Below are 23,852 nucleotides of genomic sequence, written 5' to 3'. Positions count from 1 at the left end.
ATCCAGGCTAGTTGAATGTTTAGGAAGCGATTCCGGTTTCCCTCGCTCCCTCACCCTTTTATAAACAATTTCGATGTTCAGATTTAGCCTGTACATATTAATTCTAGCGACAGAGCGTCAAATGAAAGTGGATCTATATCTTTACTATCTCCAGCGCCCCTGACAAGTAGGTCATTAGGATGATTTGTACGTGGGCTCTCCACAGAGGACCATTTACAATATTCACTTTAGATAACGTATGATTCTTGGCCCTGAAACCGGACGGCTTTCTTAGAAATACTTTGTTAGCAGTCTTACAGTCGATAAATGATTTAGGACATGTGGTCAGAAACATCAATACAATCTTTATTGTAATTTAAAAAAGGATCCCACCAACAATATTGCACTGTTCACCATTGAGCCTTGAAGCTGAGCAGTTCTCTAATTCAGAAAGAAAAGCTTGATTTAGTGTGGAAGAAAAGACATATGCAATTAAAATCTCTCTTGTGCATTGTTCTGAAATGTTCGTCCTTCGGTACACAAATGGATAAAATAAAGAAATTGCTAGTCAGGCTTAGATTTTTTTCATAATGAGAATTTTTTTCCCCCCAGACTTAGGCTGCTATCCAGGTTTCGTAAACAAAAAGGTTGACTTGCTGTCAAAGTCAACCTCACCACGGGCAAAAACCTGACATAACATCAAATCAACATCTAATCAACATAAAGGGTTGGTGAATATTCAATTGAATTGTCAACAAAGGTGAATTCAATGTCAAATGAAGATATTGTCAATGCACCATTAGGCTCTGTGCGATGAACTCAGTATCACCTCTCAACGACCTGTCAGTTCTTGCCCTCAACCCCCCATCCCCTCATACACATTCACAAAACTGTTATTGGATTCATGTAATTGAATAGGTAGTTAAATCGAGTGTGAAATTATTGTTACATTGGGGTTATATTGAGGCGAGGAGGCTACCACCAAAGGTTATCTATATTTCTCAATCGCAGTTCACCTGCCAACTGTAGGTATAAAGCGAGGACTGCATTGCTAATGATCTATTAAGATATAGAAGATAGATATGCGCTAAGATAGATACCACAAAGATAGATGTGTACAAAGATAGATGTGTACAAAGATAGCCTATATTGACTGCACTACTGTAACGATTCACGTTGGTGGAAGGAGAGGAGGACCAAAATGCAGCGTGGTACGTATCCATAATAACTTTTAATGAGAATGAATACAAAATACAAAAAGAACAAGAGAATCAAAATGAAAACCGAAACAGTCCCGAATGGTGAAAACACTCAAACGGAAAACAACCACCCACAACCCATAGTGGGAAAACAGGCTACCTAAGTATGATTCTCAATCAGAGACAACGATCGACACCTGCCTCTGATTGAGAACCATACTAGGCCAAACACATAGAAATATAACGTACAGAACAAAACATAGAAAAACGACATAGAATGCCCACCCCAACTCACGCCCTGACCAAACTAAACTAAAGACATAAAAAAGGAACTAAGGTCAGAACGTGACAACTACAGTCAATGCAAACGATGGGGGTGTGATTCCCATTGGTTCTGTGGTAAGATGGTGTTATGGTCATGTAGGCACTGGCTAACCCACTGTACTTCAGTTAAAGGAAAGGTTCACTCATTTTGAATGTCATATTGTTTTTTTGCGCATCTCTGAGTGATGTTCTATTGATTCACTGGGTCATTTCATGTTTTCACGTGTATCTGAGCTATCGGCGTTCAAGCAGGCAGAAATCCAACCGGTATTACGTAGCACTGTGATAAAGTCGCTCTCACTATACTGGAAATTAATAGCAATACGACTTTTTCGATTGGGAAAACCTCTACCATACATGTCAGACTTCAATATTGGACGATGTCACAACTCAGGAGGATGTCTTCTCTCAAAGGAGCCATTGATCACATTTCTGCGATATTCCTAGCTCGATACATTTGTAATTTAACGGAGGATCTAGCACATTTTTCCTATTTGTCTGTCTCTTTAAACCAGGGTGCATTGCATGGTGCAGATGCCAGAGATATACAGAAAGGAAACAGGAATCCAATGAATGAAGGAATGTATAACGCCCCCACCCAGCAGACTGTAGACCAATCGCGTTCACGTTCTCATGCTGCGTCACACAGTTGCTAAGCTAATCGTCACGCAATCCCTTCTCAAAGTCAGTTTATGTCGAGAAACGTGCTTATTTTCCTCGAAAGTACGTAATGTCACGATTCCTAAGCTATACAATAATACAGATAGCAAGTTAATTATCTCATATCTCGGGAAATATTTGTGATGTTGTACTTCTTTTTGACGAAATTCGTGCTAATGTTGGGGTTTTGAGCTAGCGCCCAATAGACTCCCATTCACTCCTTGTCCCTGAATTGGCCAGAATTCACTGCGCGGCCCATTGACGTAGCACGGGCAACGTTTCCCATCTCCTCAAAAGTATATCTGCCGTTGTTAATGTTAGACCCCACTCTGTGAGGCACATCAATCAGCAGGTTGAACATGGTGAGACTGTAGACTCCTAAATTGATAGTGCAGTTTGTTTAGGAGATTTTACAGCTAACTAGCTACGTTACATGCTGATATTGTCTTTGGTATTATTGTGTGTAGGTACGTTTGCTAGCTAGCTAGCTAGCCAGCCAGACCATAGAGAGAGCATTGCATTGTGGATTTTGCAGTCAACTTGAGCTGCAACAGATTACCATAAGGATTTTCCATGTAGCTACCAACCTTATATACACCAAAATGAAGCATTTGTTCACAAAAAATATTATTCTCATATATTAGAGTTATTTAACACTGTAAATTAAAGGAATGAGTGGTTTTGGGTGGATTTTTCCTTTAAGTTCCTCAGTGTGTATGAGTTGAGCTACTGATGGTTACTAGGGGACAAACAGAGTGGTCTAGAGCTGATCTGGGCAGGTAGTGGCTGAACTGGGATCAGGTCCCCACTCTTATTAATTGTGATGTAAAAGGCTGAACCCATCCTAGATTAGCCTTCCTCTTCTGAGACAGTTAGTGTATAGTGTATAGAGTGTTTAGCACAGTACAATATCTTGTGGGGAATGTGTTTTTGTCAGTCACACATACAAAAACACAAGATGCTACCAGTTGAAGACCACAAAACCACCCAATCAGTCTCGTGGTGCCACATCACTGGCTTCCTATGGATGTCACTACTGTAGGGTATAACTGTGTACTAACTGTGTCTCTAATAGGGGTGAGGTGTGGGGAGGGGAGTAAGGGGGGTGGAGGGGTAAGGGGAGCGTTCTCTCACCCCAGCAGAGGGCAGTCTCTTCCCGTCGGGGTTAGGGCGCATGGGCAGGGAGCTGTAGAGTCGAACGCTGTGGTCGCCTGATACACCGTATCTGCTCTGTAGAGAGAGAGAGAGAGAGAGAGAGAGAGAGAGAGAGAGAGAGAGAGAGAGAGAGAGAGAGAGAGAGAGAGAGAGAGAGAGAGAGAGAGAGAGAGAGAGAGAGAGAGAGAGAGAGAGAGAGAGAGAGAGAGAGAGAGAGAGAGAGAGAGAGAGAGAGAGAGAGAGAGAGAGAGAGAGAGAGAGAGAGAGAGAGAGAGAGAGAGAGAAAAAAAAATCTACTTTGAACATGTTTTCACCCAATAAACCCATCTCTTGAATGATCACGGTTATTGCATGGCTTGAGGCATGCAGCCTACAATACATCTGCATCACACAGATGCAAGAGGTCAGCAGAATTTAGCGATAAAGCAATTAGGATCTGGGTAGATTGTCATCAAGCACAAGCATCCACTCCGTATTGATGTCTACACATACACCCCTATCTAAGTTTTGGCATTGGCAGCCATGTTGAAATTGCCCCATACAGCATCCTTGATTGCGTTCCAAATGGCAAAGTATTCCCTATATGGTTAACTACTTTGAATAGTTGTTTTAAGTAGTGCACTAATAGGGAATAAGGTGCCATTTAAGACTCATGTGTAGTGAGAGTAACTATATCCCCAGTCCCCACGCAGTTTGGAGACTCTCTCCCTTCCCCAATGTTTGTGTGGGAAAACACACGCTGCAGGAGGGTTGGCACTGCAGCTCTGGAGCCTGGGTACTTGGGAATCTAATGACTCACAACAAGGCCCTGCCTGCCAGTGGAGTGTTCGCCTCAACGGGCTTTACGCTGCAACCACCGAGGCAGCGGGACATCCCATGAGCAGATTCTCTCTCTCTTTTTTCCCCTATAATTTTTGGTACGGTAAAACGTTTTCAGTGTAATCTTAAATGACTAAAACCAGATATAATTTATGTAGAAACCATAATGGAGCCATATATGTTTTACTTAACAACCCAAAAATAAAAAGTAGACAGTCAAGTACAATCTAAAATTCCCAGAGTGTCAAGACATGGGGCCCCCATTGATTTTGTTATAATGTTTGAGTCACTCAGATAGCATATGAACACGGCATAAGCCATGGCAAAATGTGTAAAATTGCAGGAAACTAGGTTTGAAACTGTGTAGAAATCCTAGGCGAAACACTGCTACAGTAAATAGCCTGACAACAATAAGAAACATACATCAGTGATGATACAACTGGCTGTCCCTATAGGAGAACCCTTTTTGGTTCCTGATAGATCCCTTTTCGGTTCCATTGAGAACCCTTTTGGGTTCCAGCTAACACTCTGTGGAAAGCGTTCTACATGGAACTCAAAAGGGTTTTCCACCTGGAACCAAAAATGGTTATTCAAAGGGTTCTCCTTTGGGGGCAGCCAAAGAACCCTTTTAGGTTCTAGATAGCACATTTTTTTCTGGTATAGTGAGTTGGTGAGTGGTTGAGAAATCGATTTGTAGTGTGAAATCGGTATGTAATTCGACCAGATGTGTATTGTGTACAGTAGTCAGTGCAATAGTTAATGGGTTTACCCAATGTGATGCATACAAAGTTCTAATGAGTTGAAAGTCTCTGATGTTGATTACCATGCGAGGGGGGAAAACACAGTGCAGCAGTCCTGAACAAATATCACAATAATAAATATAACTCTACTCACACACACACACACACACACACACACACACACACACACACACACACACACACACACACACACACACACACACACACACACACACACACACACACACACACACACACACACAGGGCAGGGTTCCAGATTGCTATGCAGTGAGATACATGTATATTTAACAACGAAGTGAGAAAATGTCCACGGACCAATCAGGGCTTGCTGTGCAACTCTTTTCTTGTCAGTCACATGCTGGTGACAAAGGCACACAAAAGGAACGTACAGGAGAAAAGGGTTGCATGCTAAATGGCACCCTATTCCCTAGTGCACTACTTTTGACCAAAGACCTATGAGCCATGTTCAAATGTAGTGTATTATAAAAGGAATAGGGTTCCATTTGGGACTTCATAGCGAAACGCCTGTAAAAACATTTTGACTGACCTGGGTGCAGTGTGAAAACCAAGCAGTGAAATGCAACAGCAGTCCAATGCAATCGACTATAATGTGAATCCATTTTTATAAAAAGGAGAATATTATATTTCAAACCATGCAGTCTCAAAGAAAAGTGACACTTTATTGGATTCAGCTAAGTAAGGCAGAGTAACTTGTCAGACACAGCTTGGGGGATGCAACCCGATGTGTAATTCCTTTAATCCCGCAGTATAACTGAACACGACTGTAGAATAGTTGACATTTTGTCAATATAGTTTACATTAAAAAAAAGCAACACAATTGCTCATAACAATTAAACTATTTTTAACGTTTCCTTTCCTGACATGACTAAATAGCCAACAAAGAATCGAATGAGCATAGGCCAACACACAACACCGATAAAACCCAAAATGCAGAGCTAAATGCTAACAGCTAGCCACAACAAAGAAATGTGTACACATTGGGGCAGCACACAAACACACAACACCCATAAACCCAACAGGCTGAGCTACAGTAAGTGCTAACCAGCCATGATACCGGACATCGGCTCCATCTCTCTTCAACACCAGCCTCTTAAACAGGCCTTAAGAGGACTGTGATGAATTAGTCTAAGTCCCAATAATGTAAACACTAGCTATGTAGCATTGTGTTTAATAGGAGGGGAGCTGTGCACTTAACAGAGGCCAATGACAGTGAGTGTCCCCCGAGGAGAAAATGGCTGTCTCGAACACCTGATAGCTGGCAGGTTGTTAAGTCATAGCCAAGGCCCCCAGACAGACGACATCATCAGTCCAGAGTGGGATTTATTGAGAACGTGCTGAATGAATGATTTGGAATTCATGGGTTTTTGTTGAATTGTGTGAATTTTTAGGATCACATAGAGAATGCTCGTTAAGGACAAAAACCAAGAGTGGCACATAAATGCTAGTAACACAACTGTGACGGTCTATAGTGAAGAATACTGTACGAGCACTGTCAATTGCATAGTCAGATACATTTTAAAAAGTGCACTACGGTATAGGGAATAGTGTTCCATTTGGGACGCAGGCAGAGATTCAAATAGTAAAAATACAGAGACAAATGTGCATGTGTTGAAAGTATAGAGAAGCCTACGTCTCAAATGCCGGAAGAATCCAGATCCGTCCTTACATTGTCCAGCTCCTGTCATATTGAGGACATACTGTACCTCCGAGCAATAATACAATAATAAAAATAACTCTCTCTCTCTCTCTCTCTCTCTCTCTCTCTCTCTCTCTCTCTCTCTCTCTCTCTCTCTCTCTCTCTCTCTCTCTCTCTCTCTCTCTCTCTCTCTCTCTCTCTCTCTCTCTCTCTCTCTCTCTCTCTCTCTCTCTCTCTCTCTCTCTCTCTCTCTCTCTCTCTCTCTCTCTCTCTCACACACACACACACTCTCTAAGTGATTGCTATATTTCATCTCATGGCGAATTGGCCGCGGGCCCAGTGAGCTATCATTATGCAAATGACGGCAATTCAATTTCAGTTGGTCGGAGGGGGAATTTCTAATTAGGATAACGCAAAACACTCGAGAGAGTGGGGGGGGGGGGGGTTGAAGAGGGAGTAGCCACTGACGTGAACACCTACACTCCAATGCTGCTGTTTCTGCCCCTGAGTCCGTCTCCCCCTGTTGTACCTGTCAATGGTATCTTCTTACAGGGGATTCACAGTCTTACTGTACAGTACTACTGTGTCCATGTTAGGACATGCCTCAGTCCACAGAAAGCCTCTATAGACTAATGTTCTGATCTAGTGATCTGACTTGACTACACCTACTCCTGTAACCAAAAAAGCCACTTTCTACTAACTGAGAAACGTGGGTGTGCTTGTGATTACTGTAAATATCACATTCATTATCAGGTCGTTGTTACTGTAACTCAAGCCACTTCCTCAAAGCATGCGCTTTCTTGTTGACTATTATACTTTACACTGAGTATACCAAACATTAAGAACACCTTCCTAATATTGACTTGTACCCTACAAGGTGTCGAAAGTGTTCAACAGGGATGCTGGTCCATGTTGACTCCAATGCTTCCCACAGTTGTGTCAAGTTAGCAATATGTCCTTTGGGTGGTGGACCATTCTTGAAACTGTCGAGTGTGGAGAAACCCAGGCACCTACTACCATACCCCGTTCAAAGGCACTTTTTTGTCTAGCCAATTCAACCTCTGAATGGCACACGTACAAAATCCATGTCTCAATTGTCTCAAGGCTTAAAAATCCTTCTTTAAGCTGTCTCTTTCCCTTACACTAAAGGACATTATCATCATGTTCACAATTTCACAGTATTATTCCAACCTCACAGTGTGTAAATATATATACAAACACAGGAAAATCACATGTATGACTGTACTGGACCTTTAACAAGTACATACTTCACTATCTATTTTGAATACATTCACTTGGTTCTAGTCATGAAATGTTAAGCATACATAATGGGAAGTTACTGCTTCCAATTGATGTCAAAATAATAATAATAATAATTGAGTTGAGGCTTTCTTCTTACAGCGATGGGGTTATACGTTAGCTATTGGATGACTTACATTATAACACAGCACAACACGGCTGGTGTTTTAGGTTGTGTAGCTCTAGCTTCGGATAGTAGTCTACTGTCCCTGTGATTGAGCGCATTTCCAATTCCTCCGCGGTCAATAGAAGCAAAAGAACATCTCAATAATGAACCACCAAAGTACCGTACAGTGTGTGTGTGTGTGTGTGTGTGTGTGTGTGTGTGTGTGTGTGTGTGTGTGTGTGTGCGTGCGTGCGTGCGTGCGTGCGTGCGTGCGTGTGTGTGTGTGTGTGTGTGTTGTTATGCATTCAACAGCTCAGAGGGGACACTACGTTCCCAGCACGGAAAATACTAATATAAAATAGGCTTTGGTGGGAAGCCAAATGACATCTTAGGTTTTTTGGTGGTCTAAACAGTTCTGATTAAGTGAATATGTGCTCTTTGAAAGTGCAAGAGCGTATATTTGAGTGTTTGTTTACATATTGTACAGATGTGTGCGTGCGTGCGTGCGTGCGTGCGTGTGTGCGTGCGTGTGTTGTTATGCCTTTGGTGTCTGTTGTCCATATGACCCTACTTCTGTAGCAGAGATACTGTACAATGTATTGCTGTGGGTCTTTGCATTACTTGATTTAGCATGGTGCATGTGCAAGTGTATGTGTGTGTGTGTGTGTGTGTGTGTGTGTGTGTGTGTGTGTGTGTGTGTGTGTGTGTGTGTGTGTGTGTGTGTGTGTGTGTGTGTGTGTGTGTGTGTGTGTGTGTGTGTGTGTGTGTGTGCGTGTGTGTGTGTGTTGTGTCAGCTAGATACACACACACGGAACAGAGGATATAGCTGAGATCAGCAACTCACACCGGCCTGTCAGATATATTGTCAACCGAGCAAAATAATCACAATTGGACTATGTTAGACTATGGAGGTTATTAGGTTAATTATGTTAATTCATTCAAAGCACCATTACAATACTCTTGGAAAACGAAATCAACTCAACGTTTTGTCAGCATATTAACTACCCTGAAAAGGGAGAGATGTCAACTTTATGTGTTTGAAGCTACAATATGTACAGTAATTGCATATGCACATACGCCAAGCACATAACCTTAGCAAGGACATTCCTGAACAAACTCTGAAACATTTTCTGTTGAAGCGATTACGTTGAATTTTTGACAGTTATCCAGTGACAAATGTAGCACCTTCAATAATTGTCTCCCAACAAAACACACATCTTTCTCTCGCAAAAAAGGCTAAAAGCTCAAACTTTTCCATTTTCTTTCGACAAATTCAACACTCAAACATCTCCATTTCCACTGTTTGCTTTTCCCAATTTGTTATGGGATTATCCTACTGGCTTTCATTACAACAACTGCATTCAAATAATCTACCGTTTTACGAGTTCCTCCCTCACAAAAGAGCCTCCCCTGTTTTCACCCAAACTAAATCTACTCGCAACCATCTGTCTTCTTAGTGAATCATTGTCGTGTAGCCAGTTCAAAGCTCCATAGACATTCCCCTGTCACTGTGTACTGTATCCTAACTATGCAGTCTGCTCACAGAGTAAGACAGCAGTCAGACAGCACTGTACAAAGATGAGGATTTGAGTACAAATGACAGAGACAACTTCCATTGCTTTCTGGACCCTTTATTATGCACGTATCTATAGCTTTCATGATAGACAGAGCGCTTTTCTGTGGGACTCAGGTGGAGCGATGTAGCATGTGAGTGGTATAGCATTGTGTGTACTTTATTGGCCTTGACGAGAGGTACAGAAAGATTCTCGCCTCGACTTACACAACGGCAGAAAGGAATACATGGTTGAGTACATTGCTTTTTGAGATTGACACTGAAGGCACATATCCAGTGATTGATCTTATATACTGAGTACACCAAACATTAGGAACACTTTCCTAATATTGAGTTGCACCCCCCCCCCCCCCCCTCCCCTTTTGCCCTCAGAAAAGCCTCAATTCATCGGGGAATGGACTTCACAAGGTGTTGAAAGCGTTCCATGAGGAAGCTGGCCCATGTTGACTCCACTGCTTCCCACAGTTGTGTCAAGTTGGCTGGATGTCCTTTGGGTGGTGGACCATTCTTGATACACACGGGAAACTGTTGAACGCGAAAAACCCAGCAGCATTGCAGTTCTCGACACAAACCAGTGCGCCTGGGACCTACTCCCATACCCTGTTTAAAAGGCACGTCAATCTTTTGTCTTGCCCGTTCCCCCTCTGAATGGCACACATACGCAATCCATGTCTCAATTGTCTCAAGGCTTAAAAATCCTTCTTTAACCCGTCTCCTCCCCTTCATCTACACGGAATGAGGCGGATTTAAAAGGTGACATCAATAAGGGTTCATAACTTTCAACTAGATTCATCTGGTTAGTCTATGTCATGGAAAGAGCAGGTGTCCTTAATGTTTTGTATACTCAGTGTACAACCAAACGTCTACGTAATATCTAGTTTGATTCGTTTTTTGGGAGTTCGATTTTGCTTTTGTGTTTGATAGTAGCCTACTCTCTTGGACTTGTCTCTCTTAACAATCTTTTTTATTTTGTATTTACACTGAAATACGGAACGGCTGTCTGTTCTGAGCGAACTGCGATAAAAATAAGCAACGTGAAGGGTTGAACCTCACACTTTGTCTTTGCCGACTTATGAGTCAGCCAGGCAAAAGCGCGCCCAAGGTCGTCCTGTGTTCTGTCGGAGCGAAGATACAACAAAAAAATATCTTCCATGGTCCGTGGAGCAAGTTTGCCAGCCAGAAAGCAGCACAGACAGAAGCCCTCAAACGTCATTGTGAACCCTCGTACCCTTATAAGTAGCAGGGTCATGTATTACATTAGTACTCTGTATAATGAGCTCTTCTATTGACATCTGCATTGGCTGAGATAAGTCAAAGATGAATTCCTGATGGAAGCCTAATCAATAAAGTATATGATCTCTGGATATAGTCATAATCGTAATTCCTTTTCCAAAATGTTCCAATTTCAATGGGATTTTTGGAGACACTATATGATTCACAGAGCACCTAAGCTCGGAATATTCAACTATAAGGATATTTAGCTCACTGCAGCCTATATCTATAGCTCAGGGCACCATGATGCTCCGGGTCATGTTCAGTAGGGCACACCCTAGCAAACCATCTTACAACATTTTTGAAAAGTTTTTGAAACTGAAAACAAACAAAAAAAGAGTTCCCTATTAGACAAGTCAAGGTATAGTACCACCAGGTTTTAAATTGTTTCAAAACTTTTCCTCCCTACTGAACACTACCCAAGTGTCAGAGTCAGCCACACAGGTCACAACCCTCATTTATATTATACAGAGCGCTGATCTCATACCCTGTATTTACTGTTGCAGTATCCACACTGTTGTAGTACAACATTATAAATTCACCTCACTGTTGACTGGAAGATCAACAAAAAGTGAAAACTATGCGAGACACGTAAACAGACCGTGGGTAGAGGAAAGGAGGAGGAAGAGGGGCGTTCACTCAAGGTTTTAATAGAATGTTGACAGGTGATAAGACCTACACACACACGCACGCACACAGGTACACACATATACACACACACACACACACACACACACACCTCCGAGGCTTTCATTGTGGGTCTGAGATTGTTAAAAAGTTTGTTGACATACAATGTCATGAAAAACATGTGATGTGTTGTTATAAGCAACTTTTACCGTCAGTGCCGGACTAGCACAGCTGTGGCCCCGGGGCGCCTACCTCCAGGGGGCCCCCACATCCGATATACTGTATAGTTAACTTTCTGCAATTCTACACATTTGCCATGGGGCAGACAGAAGAATGTGCAGTTTTGTAGCTTATCTCGTGCTATTTTACACATATTGCCTGACCTCCAGGTGGCCCACAACTGACGTGTTCATATGCTATCTTTTTTGGGGGGAGGGACATGTCGGGGCCCCAGGGTACGTGTCCTGCATGCTCGTTTTGTAATCCGGTCCTGTTAACCATACTTTTCTGCACTCTCTTTTTTTCTTACTGGGTAAATATTGACAGAGAAAGTCAAGCGAGACCACCTATGTTTTCGGATTTTTTTTTTTTTTCGCTGCTGGAGGCACATTTGTCCCTCAAAAGACAAACTGGCAGTTAAACCAGACAATCTGTGTCTAAATCCATGTTCTGCGGTACCTGGGAGGCATTCTCTTGGTAGCAATTCACAACCTTTTTAAATAGCAGCATTACAGGCCTAGTCAGCCTGCTGAAGAATCTGGCAGCTACATGCTTAGCCAGTGAGTAATATCATTATGTAAGCCTAGGCCAGGAGGGCTGGCATAGCTCAGTCCCTGTAGCCACATATCTCCATGTTTGAACTGCATACTGTACAGACAGGGACCAGTGAGAGAGACTACTGTGTATGGATGTGTCCCAAATGGCACCTTATTTTCTTTATAGTGCACAACTTTTGTCCAAGGCCATGGTCAAAAGTAGTGTACTATATAAGGAAACGGTTGCCTTTTGGACACACATTGTATGAGACCACTGAAAAATTATTCAGGCTTTCGTAGGCTCAACATTTCAGACCGCTGCGGGAAAATGAGAGTGATATTACGCAATATGCTGTTTATGCAATGGAACTGACATGAGAGTGAGTGCATGGACTCAGGACTGTACAGTATGGTATCTTTGTGATATCATATCAATGGCATCTTTAGGATAGCTGTATTCCTATAGGAATGGATTGCAGTTGCCATTCGTGATGGAAGTGGAGTGTGTAGGATTAAATCTATTGTTCCTGAATCCAAGTCAAATACGTTTTTTTGTATGTACAGTACCAGTCAAAAGTTTGGATACACCTACTCATTCCAGGGTTTTTATTTCTTTTTACTATTTTCTACATTGTAGAATAATAGTGAAGACATCAAAACTATTAAATAACACATATGGAATCATGTGCCTTTTAACAAGGCACACCATTCCAGGTGACTAGTCCATGAAGCTGGTTGAGAGAATGCCAAGAGTGTGCAAAGCTGTCATCAAGGCAAAGGGTGGCACTTTGAAGAATCTAAAATGTAAAATATATTTTGATTTTTTAAAAGTTTTTGGGTTACTACATGATTCCATATGTGTTATTTAATAGTTTTGATGTCTTCACTATTATTCTACAATGTAGAAAATAGTAAAAAGAAAGAAAAACCCTTGTATGAGTAGTGTAACGAAACATTTGACTGGTACTGTATATGTATGCACATGTGTGTTTGCCTGTGAGTGTGTATGCCTGTGTGTACAGTGCCTGTGTGTACAGTGCCTGTGTGTACAGTGCCTGTGTGTACAGTGTATGTGTATGTACTGTATGTCCGTGTAAGTATGGATGTATCTGAGAGGGTGTGTGGTGTGCGAGCGTGCACGTGTTCTTGTGTTTATGTATGCATGCCTGTGTGTGTGCATGTTTACGTGCACGCCCGCATGCATGTGTGTGATAGAGTTACTCCATAAGCCAGTATGGTCCTTGCGTTCCACTCCTTGGCGGAGCCCCGAGCATGCAGACCCCTTTCTGGCTAATCTGGGAAGGATATTATGTTGAGACACGTGTTACATTAAGTCCAGATCTGAGTAAATAATATAACATGCGACCGCTTACGTTACAGGTAACAATACCCTGCAGCTGTGCCTAGAGCTTTGCCGACACTACATTGCCTAGAATAAGAAAGACTGAATGGTCACGATAGCCAATGAATTAGTTTGTAGCGCTGCTGGGTTTTAAAAGAAAATCTGATCGTGTAATATAGGATTTAGAACGGATAAGATATCACGTCTAGGTACAATGCATATTTTGAACTGTAGCTCATGAGAAAATGATCATACTTTAAGTGCTGAAAAGATAGGCTTGTGTCATGTCGTAACACTACACCATTGGGTGTAGCGCATGTTCTCCTCTCCCCCACCCTCCATTGTTATCGTTCCATGTCCTAACCTTCAACATTGGTTCCCCCGTGTTTGTTCACTCGCTGGGCTGCCGTGCAGAGATTGGTTGAGCAGTGACTAAGGGCTAAATTAACCGACTAGGCGAATGTTTGCTTAGGTGTCTGTTAGTCTAGCTGGGGGGGAAAGTCCCTATAGCAGCGAAAAGCCACCACTGTGGCTGGAGGGGGGGGGCACATTATAATTTCATATTGTGTGCTTGCTTCCTGCGGACACACTTCGTTACTATGGCTGAAAGTATACTAATAGTCTAAATGTAATGTGTGTTGCTTTGATGCATCGAATAAACAGAGAAATCAGCATAAGTATGTGTTTTGTAAAGCACACATTGGCATATACAAAAAAAAGAAGCAGTTTATGGCATTCAAATTAGTATGCGAGAACAAGGGCTCTTTCCTCTTCATTTATCAACAACCATGTCTTCCATTGTCAACTTTTTACTACCCTGCCATTAAGGATGTAGACAAGGATGCTACACATGTCCAAGCAAACATGAGCAACTGATTTGACTAAACGTATAAACCCACCCAGTTTCACGTCATTTCACATTTGGAATGAGAAATATCTGTTGGAATATGAACATATATACACCCATCCCGCCCATGTCTCCTGTCTCGGTAAACAACTATATTCCTCTGCGTGTGAATTAGGGCAAAGAATTCAGGGGTGAACCTGTCCCCTGCAACCAAATTCACAATTCGGGGCAAAGAGGAGAGCACTGAGAGAGGGAGAGATAAATGGAGAGATGGAAATAATACTACTACTACTACTAATAATAGAACAAGAGGTTCTAACAAAAAATTAAGAAAGAGAGAATATACAAAAGGTAGAGAATGATAGAGAAAGAGAACGCGAAAAAAAGAGTGGTAGAAAGAGAAAACTAGAGAACGAGAGAGGGGGGAAAGAACAAAGAAAAAGAGAGAACACGAAAATCGAAAAGAAAAGAATTGGCAACATTGGAGGGGAGGAGAGAAAGGGAACACGACCACACGACTTCTCCTCTCCGCTTGAAGTAAGGGAGTGAATAAGTGTCAAGAGTTTTGGCTGTGCGGTGCCAGCACTCTAATGAGACCTGTCAGGGCCTGTTAGCAGGCCCAGGCCTCCCTGTGTCCTCGGCAGCCTGCGGACAGCTGTTATTAGCCCCGTAATGGCATGCCACAGGGCCAGATAAGGCCTGGCACAGCCTGGAAAACCTTCCTATCATCTTTTCTTTTAGCTCCCTCACTTGAGAATAGGGTGACGGCAATAGCGACGCAGCAGAGGAGCTTTCCCCAATGACAGAACTGGTCTATCATGACTACGGAGCACATTTACAAGACTTGGGATGAGGGAGAAGCCAAGATTGTCCAGAGAGCTTGTGGGTAAAAGTGTGAGGTCACAGTCTGTGATGACTAGGAGGAGCCGGTTGGATTTGTAGGGCTGGTTTCCGCAAACCAGATTAAGCCTTGATTTAAGAGCATGATCATTGGAGAGTCTTCATTGAAAGTGCTTTTTAGTCCCGAATAAGTCTGGCAAACCAGCCCAAAAGCCACAACCTGTTACGAGTGAGTCTCTTGAATTTCCTTGCTGTTTTCTAGTGTGATAGTGTTTGATATCAGTGCTGGTTTGTCTTTTCTGTTAGACCACAACACATAATCCAATTCAAAAACGTACGCAATAATACTGTAACATCAGACCTATGTCAATATCTTGCAATCGGAGAAAGTTGTTTATGGTTAAATCGGTGAAAGGGTACTTAATGGATGTGATAGAGAAGTGAATGTCAGGGCGACAAAACACTTTCAGATAGCTCCAGCATCCTCCCTATCACGTCCATTATTTCAGTAACCGAGTGGACAAAATACTCTGGAAAGGGTCACATTTTTGCAAAGGCCTCTGTAATATGGCCCCTATCGGTTTGGAAGCTCTGCTTCAGCTCTGATAAGCCCTGTGTTTATTGTCCGACTTCCATTATTTCAACCTGGAGAACCACTGCCCATCCACCCCTCTGCTGCGGTGCTTTCCATCCTCACTCATTACCTCAATGTCAAGAGGAGGTGAGAGAGAGAGAGCTCTGTAGACATACATACATATGATCTGTCTGAAATGGTCCCCTATTCCCATGTAGTGCGCTACTTTTGACCAGGGCCCAGGGCTCTGTTCAAAAGTAGTGCACTACATAGTGAATAGGGTGCCATTTCAGACTTAACCATACAATGTATCAATACACCAGGACCAAGTTCAGTAGGCAAAAGTTGCGGAAGGTTGGAGATAGAAATGTCATTAAAAGAGCTGACCTAGTTCCTTAGTCTTAATGTCAGATAGGTACTGTATGTTTGCTCTACATTTTGTATTTCTATCTGAACCTTCATGTGTTTCAGATCATTGATTGCCACTATAACCTTTTTATACACCTGCTCTGCAACAAGACACAACCTGATGAAAACCTACACTTTCAACATGCAAATCACTGATGCCATTCCCCGTGTCTTCTCTGCATGGACTATCTTTACATGTGAGATATCTGGGCACGTCGCGATGTTAACGGGGAAACGTTTCAGACAGGAGAGAGTTAAGTCTCTTATCTCTGGTCTCCAGAAGACATTCCTACTAGAGGCCACCGTCCACTGGTTTCCTGCCTTCTTGCCCCTGCCCTTTTTGTTTTTTACCTCGCTAGCAGCTCTAGAATACCAAAGGCAGCTTTTTCCTTGTCACTCGCACGTTTCCTGCCATTCTCACTTTGACATTTCTCTTCATCGTTAGGTTCAAAGGGCTCCGCCTTTTACGTGTCACAACTACTTTTTTTTTTTACCAAACTGTTCATATTCCAATTTTTCACTAGTCTCCTTGTCCTTTTGGTCTTAGGAGGGTTTAGCGTTGGATTTCTTTCGGTGTTCATTTGAGACCCTTCCTGGTGCAGATACACTTTATTCAATCGCTCCCTATCGCAGTCTGTTGTCCCCACGTGCTTAAGATGTCCACCACAGTTCCAGGCAAGCTATGGAACTGAACTAAATGACTATCGCTCCGTAGCACTCACTTTTGTCATCATGAGAGGCTAGTCAAGGACCATATCACCTCCCACCTTAACCCTACAACTTGCATTCTGCCCCAACAGATCCATGGATGACACAATCGCCATTGCACCACACACCACCCTATCTCACCTGGAAAAGAGGAATACCTATGTGAGAATGTGGTTCATCGACTACAGCTCAGCTTTCAACACCATAGCGCCCCCGAAGCTTGTCACTAAACTCAGGGCCCTGGGTCTGAACTCATCCCTGTGCAACTGGTTCCTGGACTTCATGTCGGGCCGACCCCAAGTGGTGAGGGTAGGCAACAACAAACGAGACGGCCTACCGGGAGGAGGTTGGAGCCCTGGCAGAGTGGTGCCAGGGCAATATCCTCTCCCTCAACGTCAACAAAACCAAGGAGCTGATCGTGGACTACAGGAGACAGATCAGAGAGCACGCCCTCATCCACATCGATGGGGCCACAGTGGGGAGGGTCAAAAGCTTCAAGTTCCCCGGCGTGCACATCACTGAGGACCTGAAATGGTCCCATGACATCGACACCACAGTGTGCTCCATTGGGGGCACACTGCCTGCCCTCCAGGACATTTACAGTACTCTATTTCGAAGGAAGGACAAGAAGATCATTAAGGACCTCAGCCACCCGGGAAACGGACTGTTCACTCTAATGCCGTCTGGCAGACGGTACAGGTGCATCAGAGCCGGGACCAAAAGGCTTGGAAACAGCTTCTATCACCAGGCCATCAGACTGTTGAACAGCCATCATAAGCCGTCTACCTCCCCGGTACTCAGTCCTGCACTTTAAATACTTTTTTACAAGCCTCATACACACAGGCATAAACACACACACACACACACTCTCTCTCACACACACACACACACACACACACACACACACACACACACACACACACACACACACACACACACACACACACACACACACACACACACACACACACACACACACACACACACACACACAGCCAACACTGCTGTACCATTTATAAATAGAGACATTAAACACTAGACACTTCCTGGTTCTATTTATACTGTTTTTCACACTGTGTATTTACAGTTGAAGTCGGAAGTTTACATACACCCTAACCAAATACATTTAAATTCAGTTTTTTACAATTCCTGACATTTAATCCGAGTAAACATTCCCTGTCTTAGGTCAGTTAGGATCACCACTTTATTTTAAGAATGTGAAATGTCAGAATAATAGTAGAGAGAATTATTTATTTCAGCTTTTACTTCTTTCATCACATTCCCAGTGGGTCAGAAGTTGACATACACTCAATTAGTATTTGGTAGGATTGCCTTTCAATTGTTTAACTTGGGTCAAACGTTTCGGTTAGCCTTCCACAAGCTTCCCACAATAAGTTGGGTGAATTATGGCCCATTCCTCCTGACAAAGCTGGTGTAACTGAGTCAGGTTTGTAGGCCTCCTTGCTCGCACACGCTTTTTCAGTTCTGCCCACACATTTTCTATAGGATTGAGGTCAGGGCTTTGTGATGGCCACTCCAATACCTTGACTTTGTTGTCCTTAAGCCATTTTGCCACAACTTTGGAAGTATGCTTGGGGGCCTTGTTCTTTTGGAAGACCCATTTGCGACCAAGCTTTAACTTCCTGACTGATGTCTTGAGATGTTGCTTCAATATATCCACATAATTTTCCTGCCTCATGATGCCATCTATTTTGTGGAGTGCACCAATCTCTCCTGCAGCAAAGCACCCCCACAACATGATGCTGCCACCCCCGTGCTTCACAGTTGGGATGGGGTTCTTCGGCTTGCAAGCTTCCCCCTTTTTCCTCCAAACATAACGATGGTCATTATGGCCAAACAGTTCTATTTTTGTTTCATCAGACCAGAGGACATTTCTCCAAAAAGTATGATATTTGTCCCCATGTACAGTTGCAAACCATAGTCTGGCTTTTTTATGGCGGTTTTGGAGCAGTGGCTTCTTCCTTGCAGAGAGGCCTTTCAGGTTATGTCGACATAGGACTCGATTTACTGTGGATATAGATACTTTTGTACATGTTTCCTCCAGCATCTTCACAAGGTCCTTTGCTGTTGTTCTGGGATTGATTTGCACTTTTCGCACAAAAGTACGTTCATCTCTAAGAGACAGAACGCATCTCCTTCCTGAGCGGTATGACGGCTGCATGGCCCCATGGTGTTTATACTTGTGTACTATTGTTTGTACAGATGGACGTGGTACCTTCAGTCATTTGGAAATTGCTCCCAAGGATGAACCAGACTTGTGGAGGTCTCCAATTTTTTTTCTGAGGTCTTGGCTGATTTCTTTTGATTTTCCCATGATGTCAAGCAAATAGGCACTGAGTTTGAAGGTAGGCCTTGAAATATATCCACAGGTACACCTCCAATTGACTCAAATTATGGCAATTAGCCTATCAGAAGCTTCTAAAGCCATGACATCATTTTGGGGAATTTTCCAAGCTGTTTGAAGGCACAGTCAACTTACTGTATGGAAACCTCTGACCCACTGGAATTGTGATACATTGAGTTATAAATGAAATAATCTGTATGTAAACAATAGTTGCAAAAATGACTTGTGTCATGGACAAAGCAGATGTCCTAACCGACTTGCCAAAACTATAGTGTGTTAACAAGACATTTGTGGAGTGGTTGAAAACGAGTTTTAAGGACTCCAACCTAAGTGTATATAAACTTCCGACTGCAACTGTATATACAGTTTTCTCAACATAGCTCATTCTAAATATATCTACTGCTGTACATTGCATTTTTGTTACACTGTTTATACACAACGCATATTTATATACTGGACACTTGACATAGGTCACTCAAATATATCTATTGCTGTACATATCATTCTTAGTATATATTTCTGGTGTATATGAGCATCGATTGCATTTGGATTATTGATACTGTGTTATTTGGGTTGTTAATTGGCTTAGTTCTGACATTTCTTGATTTCTTGTTTTTAGTTTTGATTATTTGTGTACTTGTTTGACATTTTACTGCACTGTTAGGACCTAGTAACACAAGCATTTTGCTGCATCTGCTATAACAAATCTGCTAAACTGTGTATGTGATGAATTCATTTCGTTCAAACGCTGTCAAAAATGATCTGTTTCAGGGTGTCTTTGTCAGGTTGAATGTTTCAGTGATTCTTTGTCAGGTTGAACGTATCACTGTGTCTTTGTCAGGTTGAATGTTTCAGTGTGTCTTTGTCAGGTTAAGTGTTTCAGTGATTCTTTGTCAGGTTGAACGTATCAGTGTGTCTTTGTCAAGTTGAATGCTTCCGTGTGTCTTTGTCAGGTTGAATGTCCAGTGTTTTGAATGGTTGAATGTTTGTGTGTCTTTGTCAGGTTGAATGTTTCAGTGATTCTTTGTCAGGTTGAACGTATCAGTGTGTCTTTGTCAGGTTGAATGTTTCAGTGTGTCTTTGTCAGGTTCAATGTTACTGCGTATCCTTGTCAGGTTAAATGTTTCAGTGTGTCTTTGAATGGTCGAATGCTAGGGAGACAATCAATACACGTGTTAAGGCCTTAAGAAATCTTTGGCCCGAAGAAATGGAAAGCGCCTTGTTAAAAAAACAAATGATATCAATAATATGGTCAAGTAGAAGTCTACCCCAATTCATGCACATGATTTGTATATGCGCGTGTGGATCGATACTGGTTCATAACACCGTGGCGTATAATTGGAGGCTACTTGCACCTTGTGATGCATTACAGAAAAGGTTTGAACGCAGGTGGACTACCAATGGCACATGCACTTAAGAGTGCGCACTGATAATACTGTCCATTGTCTAACTGAAGGTTATTTCCAACGCTAAACACTGAAACGAGATAAAAGGCGAGATAAAAGTGTTTCCCCCTAATTCTACTCTATTGCATGAGCATGCACGCTATTATAGTCAGTTTGATGGATGTACAGTGATGCCGCTGCGATGGTAAAATGACCTTCTTGGTGCCATATTAAACTAGGGATACCTTTTCCAGGCTCAAGGATGCCTTCATAGCCCCTATATAAGGACTACGTGCTTCCCACCAAACCCTGTCACCATCCTTTTACATTACATTTCCTTATGGATGACTTCTGAAGCATCAACGTGGGTCTTATAAAGGGTTTAATACACAGCGGCAGGTAGTCTAGTGGTTCTAACTTTGGGCCAGTAACCGAACGGTCGCTAGCTCAGAATCTCAGAGCCGACAAGGTGAAAAATCTGTCTGTGCCCTTGAGCAAGGCCCTTAACCCTAATTGCTCCAGGGTCGCCGTTGATAATGGCAGACCCTGGCCGTGACCCCGGCCGTGACCCCACTCTCCGAGGGGGGAGTTGGGATATGCGAAAAAATACATTTTCAAACCACACATGCGTATTAAAGACATGCTCCGGGAACTTTGGCGACTAGTAAGTACTGTTAAGCCTTCCTCTTTTGGCTGGATGTGTCACTGTGTAGTTCATACATTCATAATCTATGAGCGGAATTACTGTCTTACCTCAATTAGCCACGAAATCCCTAGTTTGAAAGCAACTGTTTACTGGAAGCTTTGCAGCGTAATTTTCCCTACAATTTCCCCTACGTGGGCCAGCCCCTTAGCAATTCTAATTCTTCAGCCCCTCGCTATTTGAGTGACAGCTAGCAAGATGCACACACAGCAGAGAGAGAGAGAAAGAGCAATGACGTGGTGCACATATCTGCACATACTGTATGTGACGTAGTACGCCATTTTCGGGGGACCACTTTGGTTTACTGGCTAAAAAGTATACATAATATAGAAAAAGTATTGGAGAATCTCTTTAACACACACTTTTACATTTGTGAAAAAGGACAACTATAAGAACCTACCAAATGATTCTTATTTTATTAATATAGTCTTCAAGTTAAAAGTTATCTTTCATTTAAAGTGGGACCATATTGTTTATTTTTGCCCCGTCACTCATGCATTCATGAATGTCAACACTATTTCCTTACTTCTTAAAGGTGTGAGGTAAATGGTATTGAAAGCCTGTCAGACTACTGGAGGAGGACATGCACAGCTGACTAAGAGAGTCTTTTTCAACTTTATCTCTCAATCAGAAGGTGTGTATGTGTGTGCGCATGTGCATGCATGCACGTCTGTGCACATGCATATTTGAGTCTGTGTGTGTGCGGGCGTGCATGCGATTGTGTGTGTGCATTCATGTGTGTGTACGTGTGGCTCATATTAATAGACTAGAGAAATGGAGACTGCTGCACTTGGCCATGTGAGAGGGGTTCACGAGACAAAGGCAAATAAAGGCAGTCTGGCTTCACTGAAATGGAAAGGCTGTAATCAAACCATAAATCAGAAATCCCTCAACTTCTTCTCCTCCTCTTTCTCTGTGTGTGTGTGTGTGTGTGTGTTTCAGATCAATGAAAAATGCATTTGTGCTGCTGTGTATCAGCATCTTAGACACCTCAATTTATGTCTTGCTGAAAAACTCTATTCAATACATTTGGACGAATAAGCGACTCTCCACCGTAACCTCTTTTTAAAAGCTGGCGTTGGCGAAATCAGAGCTATTTGATGAAATATCTGTATGTCAAAGGAAGTTTTGACTCGCCCATTTAAAATAAGCAATTCAGATTTTATAACATGAAATATTGCCACACCTCACTTTTCAATTTGTGTGCGAGTGTGTTAGTGAGTGCACGCGTTGTGCCTGTGTGCGCACTGCACACACATACGCACGATTGAGTTTATGGATGCATGTTTGTGTGCACCCTTTGACTGTGCAAGTGTGCATCTGTGTGTTTGCGGCATGTGTGTGTGTGTGTGTGTGTGTGTGTGTGTGTGTGTGTGTGTGTGTGTGTGTGTGTGTGTGTGTGTGTGTGTGTGCGTGCGTGCGTGCGTGCGTGCGTGCGTGCGTGCGTGCGTGCGTGCGTGCGAGCATGCACGTGTACATGTGGCGTGTATTTATTTGTCCATGACTTTGAGAGAGAGAACCACCTGGTGTGTTTTAATATCTGGCGAACAGTGGGGTCATTGTCTGAGCAGTGTGATACTGTACTGAGTGACCCATTTAGGGCACAGGCACTGAGCTGACAAGGCTCTGTTATGTCTAGGACATCTGGAGTGCCTGAGGCACTGGAGTATGACTGAATCCATTCCATAGAAAGAAAAACATATTTGACAGAGAGACCCAGACACATTCTTACCTATGCTGACCCACAGAGAAAGAGCTGATCCTAGATGTTCAGGGAAAAAAATGTGATGGAGATTTTTTTTCATTTGATCGCTCCATGGGAAATTCTGGAAGGGAGTCAAGGGTCTCTCTCTCTCTCTAAAGCTGTCTTCTAATTTGCTGCTGAGATTTTGGGGCTGTGGTTTTGCTAGTGCTGTGGTACCCTGAGAGGCTTGCACAGCAGAAATGTTCAAAGGCGATTGAGTGATAAGTTGAAGGGCTTTGAGCGAAGCGTGTTTATTTATTTGTAAAATCATTTGCGTAAATGATGGGGGTTTTCATGAAGATCAAAGCAGAAGTGGGAAATGAAAGGGTTTAGTGCTGGGGGGGGAATGTCTATTGGAACTCAGCTAAAACAACCATTGAACGCACAAACCAAATGTTGCAATTTCAGTGTTGCATGTTTTATAGTATACAGTGCTCAAATCTGTCCAATGAAATAAGATCATTGTGTTTTATGTAAATGAGTGCATTCTGCGCTGCAAAAAAAGAGCAAAGGATACACACTGAATGTTTTCCCTGGGGAAATGGAAATTATTCAAAATGGATGAAGACACAATTTGCACTAACAGTGGGAAGAAAAACTATTAATTACCGTTTTTTTTTTTTACATCCATGTTTCTGCAAAAGAAGAAACTAAAAGTACACATCTAGTGGTTGCTCAACTAGTAATATAATTATTTCAAAGGCTGAATAATTTCACTGTCTCCCTTCTGGATTATTACCCTGAGGCTGA

At 42.6% G+C, this 23,852-nt stretch overlaps 1 protein-coding gene across 3 annotated transcripts in view; it reads right to left on the bottom strand.

The window, feature by feature from the left end:
• The window catches only part of LOC139565402 (TOX high mobility group box family member 2-like), a 143,172-nt gene that overhangs the window by 89,718 nt on the left and 29,602 nt on the right, over positions 1–23,852 (bottom strand). For all 3 annotated transcript variants that reach the window (XM_071385716.1, XM_071385742.1, XM_071385726.1), the window contains exon 2: positions 3,297–3,392. In XM_071385716.1, the coding sequence (XP_071241817.1) occupies positions 3,297–3,392 (96 nt within the window). The remainder of the gene's footprint in view (positions 1–3,296; positions 3,393–23,852) is intronic.

Source organism: Salvelinus alpinus, chromosome 2, assembly GCF_045679555.1.
Source record: "Salvelinus alpinus chromosome 2, SLU_Salpinus.1, whole genome shotgun sequence".
Classification (NCBI taxonomy): domain Eukaryota; kingdom Metazoa; phylum Chordata; class Actinopteri; order Salmoniformes; family Salmonidae; genus Salvelinus; species Salvelinus alpinus.
Note: the sequence above shows the minus strand (reverse complement) of the source record. Positions and strands in the feature narration are given on the sequence as shown.